Source organism: Temnothorax nylanderi, unplaced genomic scaffold (genome assembly GCF_030848795.1).
Source record: "Temnothorax nylanderi isolate EJ_2023f unplaced genomic scaffold, tnyl_v1.0 TNYL_tig0045_pilon, whole genome shotgun sequence".
Lineage (NCBI taxonomy): Eukaryota > Metazoa > Arthropoda > Insecta > Hymenoptera > Formicidae > Temnothorax > Temnothorax nylanderi.
This window is the reverse complement of record NW_027249107.1, coordinates 1,062,050-1,087,863: the sequence shown is the minus strand read 5'-3', so window position 1 is coordinate 1,087,863 and position 25,814 is coordinate 1,062,050. Positions and strand designations below refer to the sequence as shown.

Sequence of the window (25,814 nt, the reverse complement as noted above, 5' to 3'; positions counted from 1 at the left end):
GCGGCATTGTATTATGGAAAAGCATAAATGAAATGTGTGTAAGAAAATATACATACGAATCCGAGATATCCACTTTTATTGATTTTCCAAATCGCTAATAGATAAATCATATCAAAGGTTTAAGTATTTTATTAATCTTTATGTCTAATAATAGATTTTTTGTTACATTGTAGTATAAAAACTTATCTCTGTAGTAAGATATATACATACGAGTGATCAGAACTTTTGCCATTAGAAAGTTCATATTTAATAATAGATAAAAATCCATTTCTATGACATATGTGGAAAATTAATATCTGTGTAAAATTTTCTTATATTAATACAATCTTATTTACAGGGGAATATTTTGCGAAAAACGAGTCTCGTAGAAGAAAAACTATCTTCGTATTCTTCGTAACTTGTAACTACAGCACATTGTGCTCTATAATATTCTAATTTAATATACAATGTACATATATAAATACGTTCTCTTGACGTTCTCCTAACAATTCAAAATTACGTTAAAAATATTGCAATGCAACAAGACTTATACATATCCTTTAAAAATAAGATAATATCCAGTTTTATATCAGTAACAGTCTCAATATATAGAAAATTAAATCTCAGTATCTTCTAAAATAGAAGTCGTACAAGATTCTTATTATTTTTATGTAGCTTTTATACAACTCGGTGTTTTATAATGCAAGAGTCTGCGTATATCTAAGCTTTTATTTTGTTTTGTTGTTGAGATCGCCTGGCTTTTATTCGTGATTGCAAGGTGAGCAGTAGGCCTGCGAGAACGTCGTGATTCGGTAACTTTTTCGCGAACAATAAACGCTTCACTGAATCATCATACGTCAGAAGAGCTACCATATTTTGTAACAAAAACCCTTGACAATATTCTAGGAGCTGTGCCGCGTTATAGACCTGTAAATTGAAATATATGATCGTTTATTAAATGATAATCTAAAATATGCAATTGAATAAGAATGTGTTGTTAGAAAAATATACCTTTGCGTGAATGTACATAGAAACAATATTGTCAAGATCCACCATCGTGGAACATTGTGCCTCACAGTATCTGAGCAAGCCATCGAGTTGAAAGAAATTAGCCGCTGCCATTAATTCCAGGACATCACTTTGATTAACTTCCAAAGTGGCGCAACCACCATGATAAAGAAATTCCATAACCATCTGAAAATTGAAATACTTTTCTAAAGATGGTCAGCTCACAGCTTGTCTTTAATAAATCTTAATTATCTCGAACACATAAAATTATTAAAATATTACTGAACAACTCTCTAGGGGATAATATCGCATGTAACATATGTCTAAATTAATAACAATTGCATACCTGGAATATGTGATATCTTATGTCATTAATTTGCACAATAGGAGGATTGCCTTCACATAATTTGGAGCTTAACATATTCCTAAATCTTGGAGAAGATGTAACGAGTACAATTTTATGACCATAGAAAACACGACCTTCAACTCTAAATTGCACATCGCTTAATTCTGGATTATTCACAAACTTCGGATCGATTCTTGATCCGCTCGAAAGCGTAGTATCTCTAATCGGTTTGATCGGCTCCCATCCGAAACATGTGCAAAATATATCAGCGAGCAAGAGCGTCGTGCCTTCCTTCTGGAAATGATACAAACCATATCTTACATAAATAGCATTAGTGCAATTTCCTTTAGTAAACCACATTATTTTATTGATAGCGGTTTATTTTATAAACAATCTTGAAATTAATGATATTTATGAATTATGTAATTTACCTTACTATATCTAAAAATATTGAATAAAAGTGGCAAACATTCCTGCACGAACTGCGTGGAATAATCGTCTGGGCAGACTTGGAGAAAGTCTTGAAGTAATTGATCTATAACCGAGTCCAATCGCATTTCGTGAGCTGTTGCGAGACTGTGCATCCAACAGTGTAATGTCCAGCCTACTTTTAACCCACGAAGTTCCATGGTAATATCTGTTAATCATAATAAATCGTGATTACATAATATAATTATAATATAAAACAGAAATCTTAATATTCTATTGTATGCATAATTTATATGCTTAAGAGGTCCATTATTTTCTTACCTAAATGATTGCTTTCCGCGCTATGATACATCGCTTCTTGTAACGCCTTCGTTTGTATCTTATTAAATACCGGTTCCTTGCCTTCTCTGCGAGCTCCTCTTCCTTCGGCAGTTTGCTGTTGAGAATTACCGGCGTTACCTTCCGCTAATATCTCTTCCAAAGATAATATCTCTTTTTCTCCTCGCTTGGCTGAGAAGTTGAGTGGATGCGATAGCAGTTGATGAAGACAGCTTCTCTGGCCATGCGCCGTAGCCACTGAGATTGCGCTATTTAAATTAATATAAAATTAAAAATTAATTATTGTTAATCTCAATGCATTGCGATCTGACATCTATTTTGATATCTTGATGTTGTAGACTAGGTTTTACAGTAATTTTTTTTAATAAATCGCAATCCATTGTTCAACAAAATCTGACTACAATCATAATTAAGAGTAGCAAAGTGTTAATGCTAAATTACCTGTAACAACCACGTTGCACGGAACCTGAGTAGGAAAACGAGTCCTTGATTAGAGTGGACAGAAACGGCTGCGCTCCGTGTGCCAGGAGCAGAGCTACCATCTCGTTGTTTCCCGACGCTGTGGCTGCTTGCAGAGGCGTAACCGTGCACTTATCCTCGCTGAGTTTCGCGCCGCCTTCCACCGCGGCACCTCTCTCCAACAATATTCTGGCGATATTGCAGTGACCCAATAGAGCCGTGTAAGTCAAAGCGGTCCAGTGTTGCGTCTCCGCATTGAAGGCGGTCTGCGCGTAACATATGCCACTAGGAATAGCTCCGCCAGGACCGTTAGGACTATTAGACGCTACGTTCGCGTTCGGCATCGTTTTATTGGGCGTTATCATCGCCGACTGATTGATCGGGCTTCTAACGTTCGATATACCGGACGTTTGTGGGATCTTGGAAGGTGTATTCGAGGACGAGCTCGTCGTGGGTGGCGGGCTTTCGATGTTCAAGTCTGCCCCAGCATCCAATAAAGCCATCACAGCTGATTCATCACCGTTGACGCACGCTAGCATCAGAGCCGTGAATCCGGCGTCATTCACCGTGTTGATTTTCGTTGCAGGCAGCAACGGCATTGCCTGGGCTATGAGATCCGTCCGCCCGCTAGTCAACATCTTAAAGGCCATATCCAACGTCAGCAACCGAACGTATTCGGCATCGTCGATGCGCTTTGAACACACTGCGATCTCCTCGGAGCTACATATACAATATTGCAAACTTTAACAAGTCTTACAGAGTGTTAGAAATCTCAGAGTGTAAAGATTATCGTAAAATTAAAATAAATTTGAATATTTAAATCTGAAATTATATATGATGAAATGACTTACCTTATTGGTCGAACGGGACAATCTACACCAGGCAACAATAGTCGGGCAGCTTGATTAATGTCATCTTGATCCATGACCAGACCGTGTCTGTGCTCGGTGTGCGCTGCAGCTACTCGCAACCATTCTACTAAAGGTGGTAGCACTACGTAAGCTCGTTCGTAAGCTAATTCCTGTATTCCAGATCCACGTTCGCCGTGCTCCAGCTGAAATATTTTGATCAGGTCAATGACACAAAATATGGTTTAAAATGACTTTAAAAACAATACGTTTTGTAATATACAACTTAATAATTATTATTATTTGCCGAAAAATTAATGCACCACCTTCATTCAAGTCTCAAAGATAAATCCCATACCTGCGAGCACCTCATGTAATAAAATAGGGCATGTAACGCCCTCATTGTCAATGGTATGGGGCAGCGTCCTGCTTGCGCTACCTTGGAAATCAAATCGATCAATTCCGACATCGATCCCACGCAAGTCGTAAGCAACGACGGTTCCAAAGCTGACTGAGCTACATCCCGCCCGCTGCGCGACGACGATGACGAGTTCAAGGAACTTACACTTGCCCAACGAGGCATCGCGAGAGCGCCTGAAATAGTAGAAGATATTTCGATTCAGCATGTAAGATTAGCGTAAATTAATAAAGATCGCATAAGCATCTTTAAATGGAAATAAACTTTCTTAGTCATATATTTTATCAGTCTTCCATCAAATCACAATCATTCTATAATTTAAAAAAATTAATAAATGGAGATAAAATCGAAATCAAAATCCAAAAAATTATTGAAATCGGATAAATCTATTAACACATATGTAATTGAGAGTTAGCTGGTATTGAATGATTCTTTTCTTAATAAAAAATAAGATTACAGACCCGATGCCGTTCGACCGGCATTGAGATGCGCGTATGGCTGTAACAGGCCCCATAAGTCGCCGCTATTGGCTATAGCGTGCTCCAGCATTGTCGCCGTGAGGGTCGTATGCGGTTCGGTCGGCACGCATTGTAGCAGTATCTCCTCCAGAAGATTCTCGATCCCGGCCGTCAGATATATCGCGGCATACTCGTGAATCATCCGCCCGAGTCTCACGTCGGACATCCAACGTAAGAAACGTCCGACTGGCAATTGTAGCCCCGAACGGGATGCCTTCGATTGTTTCAGCTGATCGCCAGATACAGCGAACATCGCGGCAGCTCGAAGGCAAGCCTTTAAACAAGGCGGACTCAAATGACTATGTTTAGTGTTAAGTGCGTCCATCGCGATTGGATTATCATCAGCTATTATTAGAATAGATTACTCTAGTTATCAGGGTATTAACTGCAGGATATTATTATTTGATATCATGTAACTGCGTAACAGATGTAATTCTACGCGTACCTTGGTGCAAGAATCCGCCAGAGCCGGGCAGAGTACGATCTTGAAGGCGCTGTACACTTCGTGCTTACTGCAGAGACCTATGGGCTTCGCTAATCTCTGAGTCTCGCGGCCGATCCTGACTAGCGCGCGTTGCAGGAGATAGGAAAGCCGCGGAATCGTCTCCATCGAGACTTGCTCCATGTGCTCTCTCGTGCGACCGTTCTGAAGTACACGTAGCACGTCGTGGTGAGTCCACGGTAGCTGCTGCAGTTCCACCAAACGATTGTGAGAGTCTACCCAGACGAACTCATCGGCACTGGTCACATTGGTGTTAATCGTCTCCAGGCTTGAGTGTCGCATCAGCCTCCTAACTGCGGGTTCCGAGCTCTCCGAGCCGCTCAACGAAGAGTATGTGGACGAAGATTTGTGCGAGCGCATCGTCAGCTGTTGGATCGCCAATTTTATATCCTCCAAACCAGAACCCGACCATGGTACCTGTAGCTGCAAGCGAAATGAAATGCTGGAAATGGTTTCGAGAAATAAAATAATACAAAATTTCAAAAGCCGAAAATACATCTTGATTTTAATTGAGATGTGATTGGATAATTAAATTTTATAAAAACAAAAATTAATACTGATTGATATGTACTAGAATATTTATAATTTAATCGTTCAATTAATTTTCTAAAAACGTGACAGAGAAAGAACAAGAAATCATTCATCAAATCTCAGTTTAGCTTTAATTAAAATATAGAGACGGTTCTATAAAATTTGAATCATGCGGAACCTTAGCGGGAGTAGCTCGGTGCCGATTGCGGTTCTGTCCGGATCGACTCCTGCCATTCCTTTGGGTGACCGACGCCGAGAGTCGATCGTCTTCGGGCACGGCGTTCAATTGCTGAGGACTGTGGGCTCTATGATGACGATGCGGCGGTGAACTACTGCTCGTGTGGCCACCAGTATCCGACATGCTCGCGTGTCCCGATGATCGATTCTCATCGGAGGAGCTGTTGCCGGTGCATTCCGGCCGCCTCTGCAAAAATCGCGCAATTTTTCAACTCTAATTCTTCGCGATTTTCAGCATGTATTTAAAATATTGATAAGATATCAAAAAAACATTAAAAATTAAACATATATACCCGTAGAATTAAATATACCCTGTTGTAGATAAACTGACATATTTCTATATACCTGAAGCGCACGGAGTTCGTGTAAACTGAGATGATGATGCTGGGAGTGACGGGGGTGCTGCGGGGTCGGTGTCGGTGCCACGCTGTCCGTATCTCTTTCCGGTATCATATGGACCATATCGTGGACCCCGGTTTTAGGGGAATTCTCGGTGAAATCCTTAGAGTAAGAAGGGCAATATATCTCGCGGCTATTTCCACCGCCCGGTCTGTAAAAGAATTTTTATCTTGGTACACGACGAATAATTTACTCCCTCTTATTTAAATCGTCCCTTATATTAATTATTCTCACTCTTAAGAGTAAGAGAGTTAAGAGAAAAAATAAATGACATAGGTTTTTTTATTCGCTTCATTTGACAAAGCTTATTTTTAGAATGTCAGGCTTAATTACTGAAACAAAAGCTGGAAAATTTTGAAAAGAAGCTGTCTAGATTTTTATTATGAGAAGATTTCGACCGCGGTGTGAAAGAATACACTCGCGGCAACTCGTGGCGACGTGCTTTAAAATCTCGCTTATAGTAGACGGGTTTCTCTACCTGAACGACCGAGAAATGATACCCGATATTCCGTAGGATAGGTCGGCGCCTTAATTATCGCAGGGATAACTCTAGCGGCTCGCTTGCGCCGTCTTATCGGACCTCCCCCCCGCGTGAAGAAGCAAAACACATAATACGGAGTCTGGACAGGTGCATTCCGCGGAGGCACTCGTCCCGTGGAAGTTACGCTCTCGAAAAGTCGTAATCTACGCAGCTAACTGCGACGTCCGATTTCTAGCTCTGGAGACGCACTCAGGAGATAAGAGTCGCATAACATCCATGAAGAAACGGATAAACGGAACTGCGTTCGCGTTGCCCTAATGAGACTCGCGTCACTTGTAAAACCGTTGTAATGACCGTGAGGCTCTTTAGGAAAGGTTTCTCCACCCTGGAATGCCAGCGACACGGAGCTGCTGATATATGTGGCACTCTCGCGAAAAAATTCATTATAGCTTGCGGCGGCTGCGAGTCTCGGCCATGAATGCGCTAAAACACATTAAAAGTTAAACAAAGCCACGTGGCCACGTGGACCTTGAATCGCTCACGTTCCGTCAGATATTTTTTAGATTAATTAATTTTTAAGAAGTACCTATGGAACATCTGGTATTTTGCCAATCTTTAACTTCCCTATGGTATAAATATGTTTCAGAGAGAAAGTGCAGTGAAAAGAATCGAAACAAAACACGCGCCGAGCATTCTGTTGGAAACAAAACGAACCGTCGGCATCACGATCCTAAAATTATTTATACTAATAACGCGTCCGCTCAATTAAGGTTCCGCTGAAATAAGCAGCTATGATACGTCGAATGCGTTTCGCAATCCTTATGAACGCTATTATATTCAATTGCGCGACCATTGTTGGCCGATATCGACGCCGAGGATTTAGCTTCGACAACTTTCAAATCCGACATTAGGAGTTGCGCAAACCGCGCGCGCTCGATATCGCGGGAGATACCGCGACAGAAAATGCAGCAACGCAGGTAGCGTATCGGGCTAAATCAATTCCCGGTTATGGTATACACGTATTACGCGAAAAGTGCGCAATATGCGCAGACCGGGGCATTTTAATTCGCTCTTCTCATTTCACTTTTTAACCACGATTTCTTGCGAAACGCGCTAACGCGATTATCCAAACGACACGTTATCACATAAAATTAGGCTCGGTTCGGCAATAAGGAAGTTGCCTTAAAAATATTATTATTCATGTACAAGAAGTAATAATCGTATTTAACGTACTGTTTATCAAAGTTTCATCATTATATAGACAGAATTATTATCTTTCTCCAACCTCTTTCTCCTACATTAATTTGATCGTAGTTTATAAAACAGACTTCGCGATTGTATCTCGAAGATTTCAGTAGATAGTCATGTATAACGCGATATGTAAAATAGATTTTGCATAATTGCACGCATATCATTGTTACGTATCTCAGGTATATCAATCGTTTGTTCGTTTACAAAGGGTATTGATCCGATATATATTTTTAAGGTCTATTTTAAGAAGGAGGAATTCTAAGAAAGCAAAAGGGACGGAAAAAGCGCACGTACACGCACACGCACGTCCCGCGAGGCATTCAACTCGAATGCACTTATTATGCACTTTGAGAGGCATCACTGTTGGAATCCGAGCATTAGCGGTGCATCATCTGGATTTCCTTGGAGAGCGCGAAGAACGGATCGTTTGTACGTCGCGGTCGGGGAATAAATCAGCGAGCGCGCGGCTAGGAGTCTTAAAACAACTCGTAATCGCGATACGTAATGCTGATTCGAGGCGGCTCAACACGACGATTTACACGCACGTCCCATTACACGATATCGATTCGATACAGCGCGATCAACGTTTTATTCGAGCGCGCGCATCCGTCAGTCACGCGGAGGAAAATTAAATGAACGCGGAGAGATAAGATATTCAAACGCGAGCTCTCCGCGACTGCGATGCTGTCCGGGTCGCTTGTGAATCATGAATTACAGAGTGGCGAACGTTCCTCGTGAGTGCGCAAAATCGGTGACATGTTTAGATACGCGTCCGTCCGTCTCGCGAGATAAATGTACGGGCACATGATTCCATTACCTTATGACTTATCTCGCGACTGTAGCTGGGAATCGGCTGCAGTCGCTAAAATTTCGCTATACCTTTATCATCTATCGATTTTTTATCGTCTTGTTTCATCAAGGAATCGTAAAATAATTTGACAACGATTTAATCAAGTGTTATTACAACCACGTCTTTCGTATGGAAAAGAAAATACATTCTGAACAAATTTCTTCATGTATATTCTACAGAAAAATAAATAGTAAATATATTCTGCTAAATCAAGATTGTTTTATAAATCATTAAATTTTATAATTTAATATTCAGAAATTGCATATCAAAAATCGTAATGGATCATTCGTTATTAAAATTATTTCATTTCTAATAGAATGTTTGTCTCTCAAAAACGAGACGTCCGCGTCGGTCAAATAAGTCAATCAATCTTCCTCATTATAGCATGCGTGATTTCGAACGGCAAACGACCCGCGGAAACGACAAGAGGTATCAAGTTTAATACGAAAGAGAACACGCATGACGCGCGCAGGGAGGAATTCCGATTCGCCGAAGGGCAGAGCATCCACTTTTCTTCCTCCGTCAACGACAAGCGCGTGCACGCGTGCGTACGAGTGTGTGCGTGAATTTACCCCCTCAGTCGCCACTGCTGCACGAAACTCCAATCCGCCTTGAAACCGCTCGTATCCCCCGGCAAGGACCAATAGTCCTCCAGCTGGCTTTCGTCCTCCTCTATCCTCAGCACGTCCTCCCTGCTGGGGCTGACGTTCACCACGATCTCGTGCGCGGCCTTGGGATCGCCGTTCTCCATCGCGGAATCTCGTCGTCCCGCGTCCTCTTCCCGCTCCGACGCGTCCCGCGGACGAGCCTCCGTCTCATCGTTCCGCGGGTGCAACGACGTCTCGGAATCCTCGTTGCGTCTCGATGTCACCTGCACGCACGCTTCCGGTAACGGCGGTGGCGGCGGCGACGGCGGCGACGGAGGCAGAGGCGGGGGCTGCTGCTGCTGTTGCTGCCTCGCTTTGTCCTCTTTCGGTCTCGGATTCGAGTCCCCGAAGTAGATGACCGTCTTGTGACTTATGTCCTTCCCCGGTTTCGCGATGTCGTTGCTCGGCGTCCACGGTTTCAGATCACGACCGTCGTTTCCGCCGCGGCGACTTCGGTCCTCCAAGGTCGAGCTCCTCTCGTAATCGTCGTGCCTCGCGACTTCCCGCCACTCCTCTCGCGCCGGAGGCTTCGGCAGGAAGGGTACGGCTCGGCGCAGAATAAAATTCGCCCCTTCGTGGCCGATCTTCTGCTGAACATCGACGCCGTTGGCGCTCATCTTGCAGCCTTTCAACTCGCGGCACAACACGCACCTGCAGTCCTCGGTGCACTGGGCTCGTCTCGTGGACGGCATGTCATTCACGACCGGGCATTCTAGGATGTTGCGGTCTCTAATCAGCCTCGGCAAGGCGGAATCTTCGCGCTTATCTGTAGCGCGGATGCGAAAAATGTGAAAGCGTGACCAAAAGATCCGGTTTCCCCGTCGATAGTATCCCGAATTAATTCCCGGTTTAATTGTACACGTTTCACTGTTGCAGTCGCGCCTTGTTCGCACTGTTATTCAAAACAGCTCGCATTAATCCGTAATGCTTACAAACGCGACAGGTTTCTAAAACGCGAGCTCGTTCGATTGTATCGTATAGAATTGCGGAGTGTATCACAGATTTATATTTCGCTGCAGTACCATGAATTTTCGCCTATCACGATTACTTTAATTTCGCTCAACTGGCTTTCGCGAGCAAGTCATTAGAATTCATCGCAACTTTTCCTCACGGGATCGTTGGATGTCGGTTTCTCGCGGTTTCCTGCCACGATAACGTTCATTGCTCCAGTTTCACGCCGCGAAATTTCCTCGCTGGTTCGTCGAAAATATCTTTTTGACACAGCGACGAAGATGTCTCATCGACCGAGCGAATCAGCAAATCTTAATTAGATCTATGAACGATCGATTGCTCCGCGACACCGACGGCACACGGGGAGGAAGCTTCGATTTTCCTTCAATTACTATATCAATAACACATCACGGACAAAAAGGAGCGAAGATTATCGCGGATTAACACGAGCGGCTGCAGAAGAAACTGCATCGGCGAACGAACCGTATAATTACGGTGTTACTTTTTTTCCGCTGCATTAGTACGGCACTCATCGCACTGCTCTCAATGTAAACACGCGACTGAGACGACGACGTGTCTACGAGCTTCCTGTGCCGATGCGATGCACAGGTGAAACGTGCGCGCCTCCCTCGCGGTGCACCGCACAGAGTCGGGGAAAAGAAGAGATATCCGTATCACTTTCCTACCTTCACCGTGCGTGCGTGTGCGTGCGTATGCGTGCGCGTACGTGTGCTACGTGTGCGCGTTCCCCGCCCGCCGCTCTATCTTTTGTTCCGTCGCGCGTAACTATGATATCACGGGAAAAGGAGCTTCGCTGCGCCTGTAAAAATATATATATATATATATATATATACGCGTTCGCGTGCATGCGGCCGCAAATATAGAAATTACGCTCGGAGACGGTCCCCGCACTCGCCATTGTCCCCCATTGTCCCCCGCGATCCTCGCGAGCGATCTCGAGACTCGAGAGGCTGAGACTCGATTCTGAATCCCGAGTTAGCCGCACGAATCGACTGAATTGTCCACGACCATGTACCACCTCGCGAGGCGATACGATCCCTATAACGATACGGAACCAATTGCGTAATAGCGTAACGGAATTACGTAATTATATAACGCTGCTAATTGTATAACGCCCCGGACTTTGTAAAACTGACCGTGCAACTCTCGCGAGCGCGAGTTACATGGACCTCCCCCGTAATCCGGTCGCGGAGGCTTTATCGCGATAGGAACGGGAGCTTATCACGAGAGCTGGCAGGCCGCGATTGCGACGTGCATAAGTGCCGGCCGCCACTTGTAAACTGCTGCCATGCTCTTTTCGCTGGCGAGCCGCAGGAAACGGGAGAGCACAAACGAGTATGTGTCTTTACAGAGAGAGATAGAGATAGAGATAGAGAGAGACAGAACACCCCACCATATGTTTCGGGGGAGAACTTCCGGCGACCATCCTACTTCCTACGGCCGCGTACTCGAATCACATCGCCCCAGTCAGCGTCCGTGACGGGCTCTGACATCGCTTCTGATACTATATGCCATCGCTTTTTTTTTCAGCTTAGGTAGACGTGAAACGTCCAACGGTAGAAGTTCAGGATCAAGCGAATTCGTGAAATCCACTCGTACAACTTGACATTTAAAACGTACGTGAATTTTGGACTTGATTCGTGGGCCCTAGCTCTGAACATTCGTGATATACCCATTTCCTTTTTTGTTAACTCATAAACAAATGCCATTTTAAAAAACCCATTTTCTTAACCCTGTTCGTCGAAATTGCAGAAGGGTTTAGTGCTAAAAGTATTTTTCCTTCCCTCTAGTTCTTTCCGTTTAATTCTTTTCTTTGATAGCAGAAATTTTCTACCGCGGGACACAATCTAATCTACTTTCCAGGATTGATAATCTATGCAGATAACTAGATAGAAGATATCACGATAAATGCAATAGTCTGTCTTTCAATAGCGTATTGACGGTATAAGAGGGGTGTCGTGTTTTAATAATATCTCACGCCTGCGGTCTTATACGGTACCGTAACCTTTTGTATTTGTATCGCGCGAAATCTGTCCACACGATCGGCAGAGAAGGTCGACCGTGAGTAGCTGTTGATTCCTTCCGGTACTGTTTTACTGCCTCGCGTATATGAGGAAGATTCCCAGGAGGTATTCCTAGTAGCAATTAAATGCGTATGTACGGTTGAACACGGGGTGCTCGACACTCGCTCGCGGAAAACAGGAAGCGAAGTGGGTCAGCGTTAAAATCGTCGCCATTAGAATTATACGGCGACACTCGTCCCCGAATGCGCGTTCCGCAATTATTTCCGCGTGGATTATTATTATAGCGCGCGTATAAGGGGCCCTCCTGGTGTTGATGCAACCAGTGCCTCGGTGTCGGGCAATTATGAATACTTATGAGGCAATTCCCGGATTGAAATTGATAACGCGAACGGGTAAGTTGAACGTAACGCATCGCGACCGAAAAGCAGTTTCTGACCAATTGATTTGAATCTTTAACAGGATCTTGAGATATTAATAACATGCAAAACACTCTCATTTAAATTGTCTGTGCGATAAATTAATTTTATAATACGTTTGCCCAATATTGTATCAAAATATCATGCAATACAAAGAGATTGTTCATATCAATGCTCACACTATATAATTATGTTATATAAAAAAATGTGCTTTTAATGTCTTTGAATTTTTAGCCGAAATTTAATTGTCTCGCCTTAAAAAAAATAAATCTATCTTCCAAATATTTGCATACGGCACGCATTTTCTATTTTCCATTTAGTTAACATAGATTGTATTTAAAGACTTTAATAGAAGGCAGTTACAGCGAAAACTACAGACCGCCTTCAGTTCGCATTACCGTAAATTAACGCGAAAGCAGACAGCTCTACAATCCAGATAAACCGGTATTTCTTATCGCGCGCTGAAAATCTATCTATCGAAGTCGACTTCATCACACGAGGAATTAAAATCATTAAAATCCAGACTATAAAAGCGATAATAACAGAGTTTCTAGAAAATATGTAAAACATAACTAAACGTCTGCTTAGAATTTGCACGGTGATTGCGAAAATGGATTTCATGGAAGCACGAGCGAGAGCTTCAGTTGTTCGACTAAAAGGTACGATATATTCTTACGAGGCTGGCCGTATATAAGAAAATTTGCTGAATGAACACTTTTAAGAATGGCCAAATCTGCAACACGTGTCCCTACCTCCCTAGCAGACAGACCGCAGGAGGAAGAGTTCAAGGCGGATATTGTCCGTGCTCACGGGGCGAAACTCCGGTGTCAAGGGCGGCGGCGGCGGCGCTCCTACGAGGATATTAAATTATTTACCGAAGCGTGTCCGCGCCCGAACGTCCACCGAATATTCTCCCGAGGAGCGTCCCGTCTCTACGGCCGTTCTTCGCGGGCAAGAAGGACGGGAATTACGGCCTCTCTAGAAGTGCACGCCGGCGTGTTCGCCAGCGCTATAATTTTCCCGTAAACGTTTTTCCCCACGCGAAAGTGGCGCATACGTATGAACGGAGCACCAGGCGGAAGTTCTGCAACGTCGGCTCCGGCCGGCTTCTATGCGTTTTCGATCCGCCTGCATAAAAGTCGGACGGAGCCGTTAATTTGTTTCTTGCACTCGTGAGAGACGGAGACTCCAGCCGCAACGACGACGCACGCGAAAGGACGCGCAGAATGAAAAGAAAAACATCGCAAAGTGACGTTACGTTACGTTACGTTACGTTTTTCAAGGGTGTACCCACTTTGCCTCCGCAAGTCGCAAGGGCTAAACCGCTCGTGCGGTTAATTATTCGCCTAAGAGAGCATATCCGACTCGGCGAGAATCGATCGGCATCGATATGTAATAACACGTCTCGGGACGAGGAGGGAGGAGAGAGATTTTAATAATCGCCGGTTCTCGGATGCCTCGCGTAGGGCGTAGCTAATAATAAGCTGATGTAGGAAGCCCACCGCGCTTAACGGCTAACGGTTCTCGCGAAGAACGCGCGAGAAATTAAGGGAAATTCTTCAAAATCGAAATCCTCTCCGCGCTGCCATCTGCGGGTATTCGAATTTCTTCCACTGCAGCATTTAAAAAAAAATTATATTATGCATATACAACAGGATGATAACGAAGTTATGTATTGCAGTATGTAAATTTTCATCATTCGTCTGCCATCTGAAGCAGGTCATTGAATTTCATTATTTCAGCAAAAATTGAACTACAAGAGAAGAGTTAGCAAAGAACTCTCTCCAAAATAAGGATTTCCGCTTCTCTAGTCTCCCTCTTCTAACCGCTGCCTCGGAGATCGATAAATGTAAAAGCGAAACTTTGTCTATTTATTTAATTCTATTTATATCTCTGCCCGTGGTGCTTTATTTCCGGCCGTAATGATTAGCGCCAGCAGTAACTCGTGTACAATCCTACGCGCGCGAAGATAATGAATGTGTCTCGCCCCTGACCTCTCTCCTCTCTCCCGACGACGCCGCTGTTAGTAAAAGCTAGTCGAGCCCGACGCTACGGGACGGAAGAAAGAAGGAAGGCGAAGTAAGACGGAAAGAGTCATTAACCCAAATATCTGCCGCGGATTCACCTCGAATCGGCGCGTTTCCCCTCGTGCGCATTCTTAATCGCGCGACGAGCGCAGCGGCTCCCAGATAACGCGGCTTTTCCCGCGGAGTTTCCGACTTTCGGATAACTAATTAAAAGCGAGCTCTCCCTTCGCACGATCGCGCGCACACGCCTATAATGGCAGGCTAATTTCTATTTCATCCTAATTCGCCGCCGCGCCGAGACAATGAATCGGACGATTGAACGTTGAATATAACGAGATGCGGGGCGAGAGTAAAAGTTTCTGCTAACGAGCGCTAGAGCATGGGACGAGCGGCGCACAATAGCGGCGTACAATAGCGGCGCACAATAGTGGTCACCAACTGGTAACCCAGAGAATGTGCGAAATGCGTATCCGGTGCACCGCAAAACGTCGGATATTCGGACGCGTTGCAGTTCGGTTGTATACTTGTATCCCGCTATGTGCATTCCGAATGCTTTCTCGCGACGCAGCATCCCTCGCGCGACAAAGAAAGAAATAGGGTTACATGTCCTATCGCGGTGTAATAAAGAAACGCAAAGCAGGGAGGAGATGGTTTTCGCATACGTTGATGGGAGCGGTCTAGAGGAGGCTGTCTTGAATTTTTCGGACGGCTTATCTGTATGCCAAGCATATTTCTGGAGCCCTATGATTGGGGACCGAAAGTGATGTCGATAAAACTAAATAACAGAGAAAGACAAGCTATGTCATACGGGGGACGTTGGGTCCCTCAAGATCAGATCAGTTGTAATTACATGCCTCGTAAATTTTAACGATCCCCGATCGGCACGGCTGACTCGATGCGTAAAAAAAGTGGGCGTTGTAATTGACAATCTGCAGCGTTCTATAATATCAAATTTATGAGGCTCTCGTTGTCCACAAAACACAATTTAGCGCAAGTGTTTGAGCGGATTATCGATCTTTAATTGTTCGAATAATCGTATTAATCATTGCGAATCGAATTCCAGATTGGCGAAAATGTATCAACTCGGTATTGTATAAAATATACTGGCGACAGGATTTTTGCTGTAAATCTGTCGCGATTATCACTACACTCGACATCAATCGTGAATTTACACAACCCATATATTGTATTTCTTTATAATATATATAATTACGTGCATATGTCAGTTTTAATAATATAAGCGTGTATAAAATATTATTAATCAATTATATTTTTTAAGAAACTCGAAAAGATATATATTTTACAGCCAATTTCCTTCGCACAAAGATGCTTAAATAGCGTTTAACATGAATTAAATATTCTGTTGACATTATGTACAATATTAAATATTAAAAGTCTACCTTACACCCATAAATCGAATAATGCAACCAACAAGATTGATCAAGGTATTTTCAACTTCTTTTTCTTTCGTGATACGTGATGCGTTGCTGAAGTGTGTCAGATGAAAGTCCGAGATGAAAGTGGGGTCGGGCTATTGAAGCTACGTTAGGTCTAGGTTTGAATTATCTCTCGCAAACGGAACATCGTGTAGCCGACGAACAACGACGCAATATTGCGACTGGGTATCAACTGACTGCGCTCTTTTGCTTTAACGGTAGAGGCTCGCGAATACACTCAGGAATTCGCACACCATGCAGGTGCGAGGACCCGAAAGGTTAACCGAGACGTCTCCGAGACGGGCTCAACGTCCTCCGGCTTTGTATCCTTTGGCTCTTTTCAGCGATTCCTATCGTAGACGTCCATTGTGTTCGACGCCTTCGCCTCCTTTTCAGATTTTCTTATGTCCGCGCATTTTACGGCGACAGGACCGACCCAGATAATCAGGAAAACATTTTTCCCTCTTTTCATTCATTGAAAAAATCCGAGGGAACCCGAGACATTTAACGTCTCCTTTAAATTTCATTTACAGTTACCGCAGATAATAATTTTTCAAGCTTATTCTATCCTATATTTCACAGTTGTATTTAATTGCGGACCCAGTTCTTGAAGAATGGCAATAAATAACGAATGACAATAACAACAAGCGAAAAAGAATGGCGTTGAACGGTATCTAATTTCAGTGCACGCGGTATCGACGATCGGATGCACAGTGTGATTCCCGGACAATTTTAATCGATCCTTATCGCGCCTAGCGGACTGCCGAGCAGGCGACCATTAATCAGATCTTCATTAAGATTGGCATCGATTGCCAAGAGCAGGAGAGCGCCGAGCGACGAAAGAAGGAAAGCCTAGCACTTACCGTCGCGGCTTCGGACGGAGTATCTCGTGACCCGAATCAGATATGCAGATGCTCAAGCTCAGTGGTCCCCCGTAGTGCTCCGAGGGAGTGCTGGCTGTCTGCACGGTCGACTGTTGAGGGCTGGAGATACCGCCCCAGCCGGAAGTGCTGCCTAGGAAAAGCGGCTGCTGTCCGCCGTCCATCGTCGGTCGTTCCAGATTCATGGTGTCTCCAGAAGCTAGCACCGCCGGAAAACCTGCAAATTATCGCGCGTGTTATACGCCTTGCTTAACGTCAGCATCATAATCATCATTCTCATCATCATCCGTCGTCGTCTAGATCTCTTTTACGATCGAAGTAAAATCCCGGAAACGAACGAAATGAGTTTTTCACATGGCATCGCGGAGAGATAAACTCGTCGGTTACATTTTATATCTATATCACTTCCTCAATTTTATCACTCCGTATCATTTCGCTTTAGTTTAATTTACTTTTTTACGCTTTGCTTCGATTCGCATTAATAAATCTTGTTGATCCAACATATTGAGTTTGAACACAGATCTAGATATAGGGGTAATGAAGAATTCCATCGTTCAAGTATTGGTAGCAATCAGAGTGATGAACCAGTTTGCTCGTCGCTGTAAGGGGAAAAAACATTGCGATATGCATTCGTCAAACTTGACGAATGAAAGGAAATGTTGTACAAACACGTCGCTCGAGATAATGCAGAAACTTCACCATATTTCACACGAGAAATCTAGCTAAGCAGAAATAATCTACGAAAGAAAGTAATTATGCGAAACTTTCTCGAGCGCGAAGGTCATTAACGAGTCAGATAATTGTGGGGGAGTAATTAACGCCGAGATGTTATCGCGCTAAGGAAAACAACTATTCAGACTTCTCATTCATATAAGGAAAGATAAAAGAATGACAAATAAAAATGGCTATAAAAATTATTCCTTGTTAATAACGTCTGGTTTTAGTACTCTATTCAAATGTACTTCAAATACATTGGAAAAAAAGATCTTTGAAAGAAAAGAGAGTAAAGCAAAAGAGAAGAGAAAGTTGAAAGGAATAAAAGCGGAAAGTCGATTTCGTAACTTGTGAGTCAGAAAATATTAAAGACCTTTATTAAAATGTATATAAAATGAACGGAGAGAAAGAGAAAGAGACGTGTAGACTAGAAATTATAAACTGCTTATATTTTCCGCAACGCGTATTTCACGTTGAAATAAAAGTCGGAGAATTTTTTTTCCATTTTATATGACTCACCACTAACTATCTCATATCTCTGATCCGCTAAACCGCTTTAGTCTCTCGAAAAATTAAATTTCCAGACCAGTTTCATACGTGGTACGAAAAAGTACCAATTATTATACGCATTCGCGGAAACACGTAATCGGAGAAAGGAATAGATTACGGGGCGGCGAGTGTGTAGCCCTGAATTTGCGATCAGTTGCGACAATCCAGGTAAATGGACCGGATAAACGAACGAAAGCGCAAAAAAACGAATGTATTGTCGGCCGCGTTGTTGAAAACGCGATCGTCTCCTGCGCGAGAGATATATTCGTCGGTACTCGCGACGAGAGAAATTCCGTCTCAATACACGTCGCGTCCCCGAGGCTCTCGGCCTGTGCGCGTCGTGCTTGTGCACGCTCGTGTTGCTCCCTTTGACGGATTCTTGTATGCAATTACTCTGCCAGGCTCCCAAAGTGCTTCCTTAAGCGTGCGTTTCAAGATGGGGGGGACAACCCAGTACCCCATGACGTGCCTGCCTGCCCGGCTGCTCTTTCGGGGAACTTTTATCGATGTAATATTCGCTGAATCTCATCACGGTAATAATGCGACAGTCAGAATGACGGGAGCAGCCGTAAAAGCGGGTATACTTTTTCATAAAACGTACGTCAGTAAGAGTCACGTAAGTTATAATATAAAAGAGTGATTTTTTGCTAATTAAAAATCGATAAAAAAGAGCGGTCTTGTTGTAAAAGTTTGAAAGAAAAAGAATTGAGCAATAGCGTGTGCTAATTTTGGGGCACAAGTATAAACTTGATTTTTCTTCGTTAAAAAGAAAGTGAGGACGTTTATATATAAGATGAGACACGCTACCTTTCCAAATATGTATTGATAAAATTCTAATAAATTAGAGCACAGCGCACAGACTCCACGGCTCAATTTTACGATCTTCGGTTCGCTGACTGATTTAACATACAAGCCACCGAGGTAACTGGTTTAATGTAAACGGACTCGCCAAAAGTGGCGTTGTGTCCCGAAGTGTATTTAACTGACCTCGACTGGTCTCTCACACACATCTTCCTTTCTAACCGATCGGTCGGATATACGTGCAGGTATATACTTTGGAAGGGACGGGTGCGTATATATATACACGAATGTAAAGCTGCGCCCGGCTTAAACCTGTCATTTGCCAGAAAGAAAATCAGGGTCAACCGGTAATCGTTAAGTGATTTTGCAAAAAGCGAACTGGACGTCGAAGATTCTCGGAGAAATATGCCGTTTATTTGGAAGGGACACTTATCGCGGCCTGTCATTAAAATCTCTCCCCTGCTTCATACAAAGCAAATCACGCAAATGGTGCTCGCGAAAGAAAAGACTGACTGTGTATAGGACATTGTCTCTCTTCTCCCATTTTAATTAACTTAATCTCCATAGCACGGCGTTACGTGGATATGTGGCATAATTTCTAACAAAAGATAAATTATGAAGAAAGGCATGAGATTTGTACAACATGTACTTTTTATGACAAAAACATGCTTTGTTATTGCTCAATTATTTATTTTCAATAATGATCAAAATCCCAAATGCAACGCAGGCACACACGTTCTATTGTGGAAAGGTACATCTATATGATTTATCGCGTATCAATCAAGCAAAAACTTGAAATTGGGATTAATCAAAAAAGTGTACGATCAACGTCGCCGAATGCATCGGGACGATGCACTGATGCCTTCAAAGCGACACCTGACAGTTCGGACTCGTCTCGATCAAACCGCTGATGATTACAAACCTCTAAGGGCCGGTTACGTCAACGTCACGCGGTGTTAATTTCGGTTACACAGATTTTTCTTCGCTATTTATATGACAAATAAAACTACAATCCACGAAAAGGAATGGCAGAATTAAATTTGTTCTCGTTTCTACTTCCATCGTTTCCGTTTATCAGATCTTTTCTCACGCGACTACACAGCATAAATTATAAAATATACGAATCATTAAAAAAGATATATATGTCTAAAAAAGAAAAATAGAAGTAAACCTGTAACCTGTATAGTTATATTTGAAAAGTCACGCACGGAGGAAGATCTGGGTCCGCCAAGAGTTCCCGGAAAATAACATTGCAATATCTGTATGGATACCCATACGCATGAAAACATGTTCAGAATCGGAGTCACGTCTTCACAAGTATTAACTGGAAGCAGCATTTCCCGGATGTTCTATAAAGACATTTTCGAGTCAATTGGGATCATAGAAATTGACCTCCGTCTGTACAAATTAAGCGTGAACCACTTATGCGCGCCTAACACATTCTCCTTTTCATTTATTATATAGTTGTAATTTTCCGTACGTTTCTTTACGTTATTTCTCTACATATCCGAATAAATATCTATTTAAGAAATTTCTCAATTTTATTCGTCTTTGTGAGGACGACCTTCGCGCGAAGGCGAACCTTCCCCTCGGAGGGTGGAAGATCGCGCAGACGGAGCTCGGGGCGCGGGACAATCTTGGCGCGGCGTTGGGCCCCGTAATACACGCGGCATTGAGAATACACGTACACGCATACACGCGGCATGGTGTGAGCGACGTGCACGCGGTCGTCCGCCCCGCGACCGCCGCATTCCAGGGGCTACCCAAACTGAAGCCTATACCTTATAGCCTTATACACCGAGCTCTCACTTCTCTCTCTCTCTCTCTCTCTCTCTCTCTCTCTCTCTCTCTCTCTCTCTCTCTCTCTCTCTCTCTCTCTCTCTCCTCTCTTTCGTTTCTCTTTCCCCCCCCCATCCTTTCCCCCGCACACGTTTCACCACGATATCCTCCCTCCGTGCCTCGTGCATCCCTTTTCCATCCCGTAGTGCTTTTTTTTCCTTACTCCACTCTCGTTCTCTCCTCCTCTCCCTCTTCTTCTTTCTGTCCTTCCTACCGCCTTTTGCGAGAGTCCCTCCACTCTGTACGAAATTTACATATTCTCTCTCTTTCTCTCATTTTCTCTCGAACGCGATGCGACACCTGGCACGATCCCATCGACATCATCGAATTTCATTCGTTCGCGAGATTTTACGAGACAACGCGCCTTGCGTTGCTCTCGCAGGGTTTTCGTCCTTTTTCGGCATAGACCGAGGATCGATTTAATTTCAATCGAGAGGCTCTCCGCTCTTTTCCATATTACGCACAGAAAGCGATGAGACAGAAAGAGAAGGAAATAAGAATGAAATATTGATAAGAAGATAAGAATTCGACTTGATCTCGAAAAGATCTAAACTGACAATGAGATACTTGCACAGGCAAATGCGATGGATGACGGTTAAAGTACAATCAAAGTCGACGCAGGTGAATAAATATTGAAGAGACCATTCCTAACGGTGTTCCAACGACTCGTGTTTTAGGATCCCACAAACATTACTTGTAGTTAAGCAAAATTTAAGGGACATAATTTTGTCGTACATATATTCTTTTTTTCAATGCATACTGACAAAAAACGTATCTCAGTATTGCATACAATTTCATTTAATAACCGCAGAACAGCGGTTATTAAATAGGTTAGTAAACAGGCTAATTTCAATTAATCTCCTGCTTTTAAAGCGAGACAAATGCGAATTTAAACCTCGCCTAAAAACAAAAGACTTATGTACAGAGAACAATACCGCTCACGCCGTTTATTTCGGGCAGACAATTTTTTCGGTACAACAAAATAAGTAAAAAGACATACACGATCAAGACATTCGTGTGGGTCCCTTAAAAGCCAAACTGATAAATTCTACTTTTTGTAAATTTCTTAATTCGGAGCTCCACGATTGCAACTTCAATTGTCTCCGATTTCTGTTTCACGGAGTCGATCAGTTTGGCTTCTGAGAGGCTCGTGTACGACTAAGGCTGCGTTCGGGGAGCGCGCTATTAGCGCTATTTGCTTATTCTATCCTTGTTCTACACTTGATGAGCGATAAAGATAGAATGATGCAATAGCGCTAATAGCGTGCTCCCCGAACGCAGCCTAAAAGGAAACAATGTCTATAAAATCTATGAAAGAGACTTACCAGGAGTTGTTGAACGCGTTGACAGAAAGGGACCCGTCTACGTCCTCGCGCCGTCGAGCACATATCTGGAGGGCCTGGAGGGCCTGGAGGGCCGGGGAGACCAAGTCGCACTCTCGATCGCGTCCTCGCGAATTTGTCTCACTCGAATTTTTGCGAATTTTCGACCGTTTTGCTGTCGTCCGACACGGCTTGTTCCTTTCAGTTGCACTTTCCACGTCAGTTCTATGATCTTTTAAGATCGATCAAAGGGACACAAATCGACGGACCTCCGCAAAGAAAATTAAATCTATTAGTCTTTCTCGAACACTTCATCTTGATCTTCCAAAATTCACGAATATGTATATACGCCAAAAAATGTTAAGTAAACACACAAAATGTCTCCGGTTTGATTTCACTATCTCTACCGAGTTTTCCGAATCTTTAAAATATTTCGATAGGAGCTTACCTCGAAGATCAAAGCGAAGTACACTTGGAACGGAATCGCGGATGACGGTTCCGTTATTTATTTCGGCTTCGGACGCTCAATCCCCTTCGTTCTCGACGCTCGAAAGTCACCGGGGTCTCGATTCGTTTTCGCGAACGTGAATCGCCGTACGTGTCCCCATTTCCGCAGCTCAAAGGAGTGCGCGACGGCAGTTAAAAAATCCTGATTTAAACACGTAGATCGAACTCGAGGACTGGCTCTCTTTCAGAGACCGAACGAGACCGACGCCGACGCCGCGCCGCGAGATAACGCTTTGTCACAGCGCGTTCAAAGTATACAAGGTGGACGAGAGGGCAGCCGAAAGGAACGGACCACTCGACACGCGCGAGCGTGGAACTGTAAACACGAAACACGCCCGGGCCTTTAAAAAAAGCCTCTCTCTCTCTCTCTCTCTCTCTCTCTCTCTCTCTCTCTCTCTCTCTCTCTCTCTCTCTCTTTCTGTTTCTCTCGCAGAGACGGCACGGTCAGCGGGTTGCCCGATCGCCCCGATGCCGACGCGATGCGATCCGATCCGATCCGATGCGATCTGTGGGCGCAGTCGCGGGAGATGTACAGATATATCACTGAGATATCACGACGGTCCATTCGAAATTTCCTCGCGGAGATCACTCGCGGCGCGTATTCGCGCCGATTTTTTCGACTCGCGTGGTCGCGCGGGCGCGCGCACGCCCCGCGATCGGCCGAGTCACCGGTCACCGTCGACGCCGCTGCTGGCCGCTGGCCGCTGCCGCCGTCGCTTTTCGGCAGCTGTCAATTACCGCTAACACAGTTGCCGCGTTTATGCAGCATCCCGAACCGACCACTTTCGGTCCAGCGGCCGCCGAGGAAGAAGAAAGAAAAAAAACCGCGGGAGAGATTATAAATCGCACTCCCGTCACCTGCCGGATGTTCCCGGAAACTCATGAGGCACCATTTACTCGCGAGAATTATCGATTGTTCATATGTGTTTATCGAAATACGATAAATAAAACATTATTCCCGTTTCTCGTCGTAATTTGCAATATAAATTGCATCGAAAAAATTCTGCTAAAGATTGCTGGCTTTATGGAAATTTCCGTAACGCGAGAAGTCGAATAAGAAATAAAATAATGAAAAAAAAGGGAAAGAAATTCGCCGTATACTAACGCCCTCTCGGTAAATTCGCGGCGAGAATATGAAACGACGAGAAGCTGCGCTGCTTACCTTACCAATCGCGCAATTGTTTATAACCTGGATCGACGAGCATCCGGTTAAAAGTTACTCCGATATTTGCCAACAGTTTACAGTTTGATTTCTCGACGGCAGTTCGGACAAGTGAATTATCATTCAAACATGAACGTCTTACGTTCGTGCGTTAAAACTGTTATCCTGAGCAAAGGAGTGCGATCTATAAATTACGAAGGTTAGACACGCTTCACACGCTTCTTTCATTAACGCATTACGATTTTATTTTAAGGAATAAAACTGATAACAATTGCAATGAATTTTGCCTTTCGTGTCTATCAGGACAGAGATCCATTAAAAGATGGGTGGCAGCGACGCAAGTGGAAATTACCAGACGCAAGAGGAGGCTAGATCCGCAACCGGAGCCGAAACGCAACACTTTTCTCGACTGGAATAGATCTGCGGAGATTTATGCCTTTAATAAACGATTGTCCGAAAATTTTGACACGGAAAAACTGGAGCAAGCCTTCACTCATAAGTCATACCTTATTCGAGAACAGCATAGGCAGAAAGAGATGGGAATTGAAGATCCTGTACTCGCTATACAAGATAACGCTGAACTTATTAGAGATGGCGAGAAGCTCACGTCAGAAATTGTGCAGAATTATCTAGTCCAAGTTTTACCACACGCATCTGAGGATGTCATAATGTATGTGCCATAAAACATATGCATAAATATAAAGATAAATGTTATATATTGTAGTACTAGGATAATTGAGAATTAATCATGTATCTTCTAGTTCGTTGTACGACTACCTTCTTTCTGAGGAAATCCTAGCTAAAGCAGCTTTTCATATTGGAACAAAAGATATTATCTTAACAGAGGCAAGTATAGAAAAATCCAATATACGATTATAAATTTGCTGTATTTCAGTGCGCCGTATATGTGCTCTATTAACAAATTTTATCTATTTCTTGAATTAGAGGCAATGTTCAAGTTGTGTTTTTAATTTGCTATTTTTTAATTAATCTTTCAGGAACATCCAGTGGCTCAAAAGACTTTAGCTGATACGTTTCTCGCGCTTGTCGCAGCGCTCGCGGAAAGTGTAGATGCAAATCACGCGGCGACTTTCGTTAGAGACTTCCTGATTGTTACATTAGCTGAGAAGGATCTAACAGAAATATGGAATCCAGCTCGGCCAGTCGAGCTTTTAAATGACGTTCTACGGAAAGAAAACAGATCACCGGCCGAACCAAGACTTATCGCGCAAGCGGGACAAAATACCCTCGAAGTGGCGTATCACGTGGCAATGTACTCCGATAAACAATTTCTAGGTTCAGGTAAATGCAACGATGAACAAATGTAATGATATGTAGTTTTACCTACTTATGTTTCGTCATTTGATCTAATAACATCTTATATATATATTTTTTATCTGTTTATTATGTTTTTAGGATTTGGTCAAACGATCCAGGAAGCCAAGGACGTGGCTGCTATGAATGTTTTAAGCCGAATATTTGGCCTATTAGACTCCAGTAAACCAATTCAGTTCAATAAGACGATAAATCTATCTTCGTGAACAAAGCAAATGATATTCTTAAGGAGAAGAAATTTAGCACAGTGTAATAATGTTGAAAATTTTCCTTGTGTATATATAAACTATGAAAAAAATTTAAAAATATATATATATGTATAAAATAGAGACAGAGTTTTTACTTGTAAAAGAATATGTAAGAAAAATATATAATTTGTAATGAACGTAACAATATAGCATCCTAAAACTTGTCATTGGTTGATTTCTCTGCGCTGATTTCTTCACGCTGCAATGGAGGCCCATCTAGGTAAGCACTGAAAGGCCGATCTGCATGTTTTAGAAATGCACGATCATTGGGCAGTTCATCGGTGCCAACGGAATTCTTCAATAAGAATCGAGCGAATCTCATGTAAACGGATCACGGTG

General features: G+C 43.4%; 2 protein-coding genes across 7 annotated transcripts; one reads left to right on the top strand and one right to left on the bottom strand.

The window, feature by feature from the left end:
- Window positions 1–59: 59 nt before the first annotated feature.
- Window positions 60–23,829, bottom strand: LOC139771926 (ankyrin repeat and BTB/POZ domain-containing protein 2). 6 transcript variants are annotated; one of them, XM_071705150.1, is made up of 16 exons: window positions 23,469–23,829; window positions 22,672–23,046; window positions 22,227–22,492; window positions 16,981–17,215; window positions 5,960–6,164; window positions 5,556–5,801; window positions 4,790–5,269; window positions 4,288–4,618; window positions 3,767–4,002; window positions 3,412–3,614; window positions 2,543–3,280; window positions 2,084–2,349; window positions 1,765–1,970; window positions 1,334–1,627; window positions 991–1,173; window positions 60–906 (listed from the first exon to the last, which is right to left on the bottom strand). In XM_071705150.1, the coding sequence occupies exons 4-16, from the start codon at window positions 17,181–17,183 to the stop codon at window positions 700–702; spliced, it is 3,798 nt and encodes a 1,265-aa protein (XP_071561251.1). In that variant the 5' UTR covers window positions 17,184–17,215; window positions 22,227–22,492; window positions 22,672–23,046; window positions 23,469–23,829; the 3' UTR covers window positions 60–699. The 6 variants fall into 6 exon arrangements, with proteins under 6 accessions (XP_071561251.1, XP_071561250.1, XP_071561252.1 ...); XM_071705149.1 differs by having other exon boundaries at window positions 22,672–23,829; XM_071705151.1 differs by lacking the exons at window positions 22,672–23,046; window positions 23,469–23,829 and having other exon boundaries at window positions 22,227–22,644.
- Window positions 23,830–23,889: 60 nt separating this feature from the next.
- Window positions 23,890–25,554, top strand: Mrpl44 (mitochondrial ribosomal protein L44). The gene is made up of 5 exons (XM_071705173.1): window positions 23,890–24,091; window positions 24,196–24,562; window positions 24,654–24,738; window positions 24,891–25,194; window positions 25,309–25,554. The coding sequence occupies exons 1-5, from the start codon at window positions 24,022–24,024 to the stop codon at window positions 25,431–25,433; spliced, it is 951 nt and encodes a 316-aa protein (XP_071561274.1). The 5' UTR covers window positions 23,890–24,021; the 3' UTR covers window positions 25,434–25,554.
- Window positions 25,555–25,814: the final 260 nt, after the last annotated feature.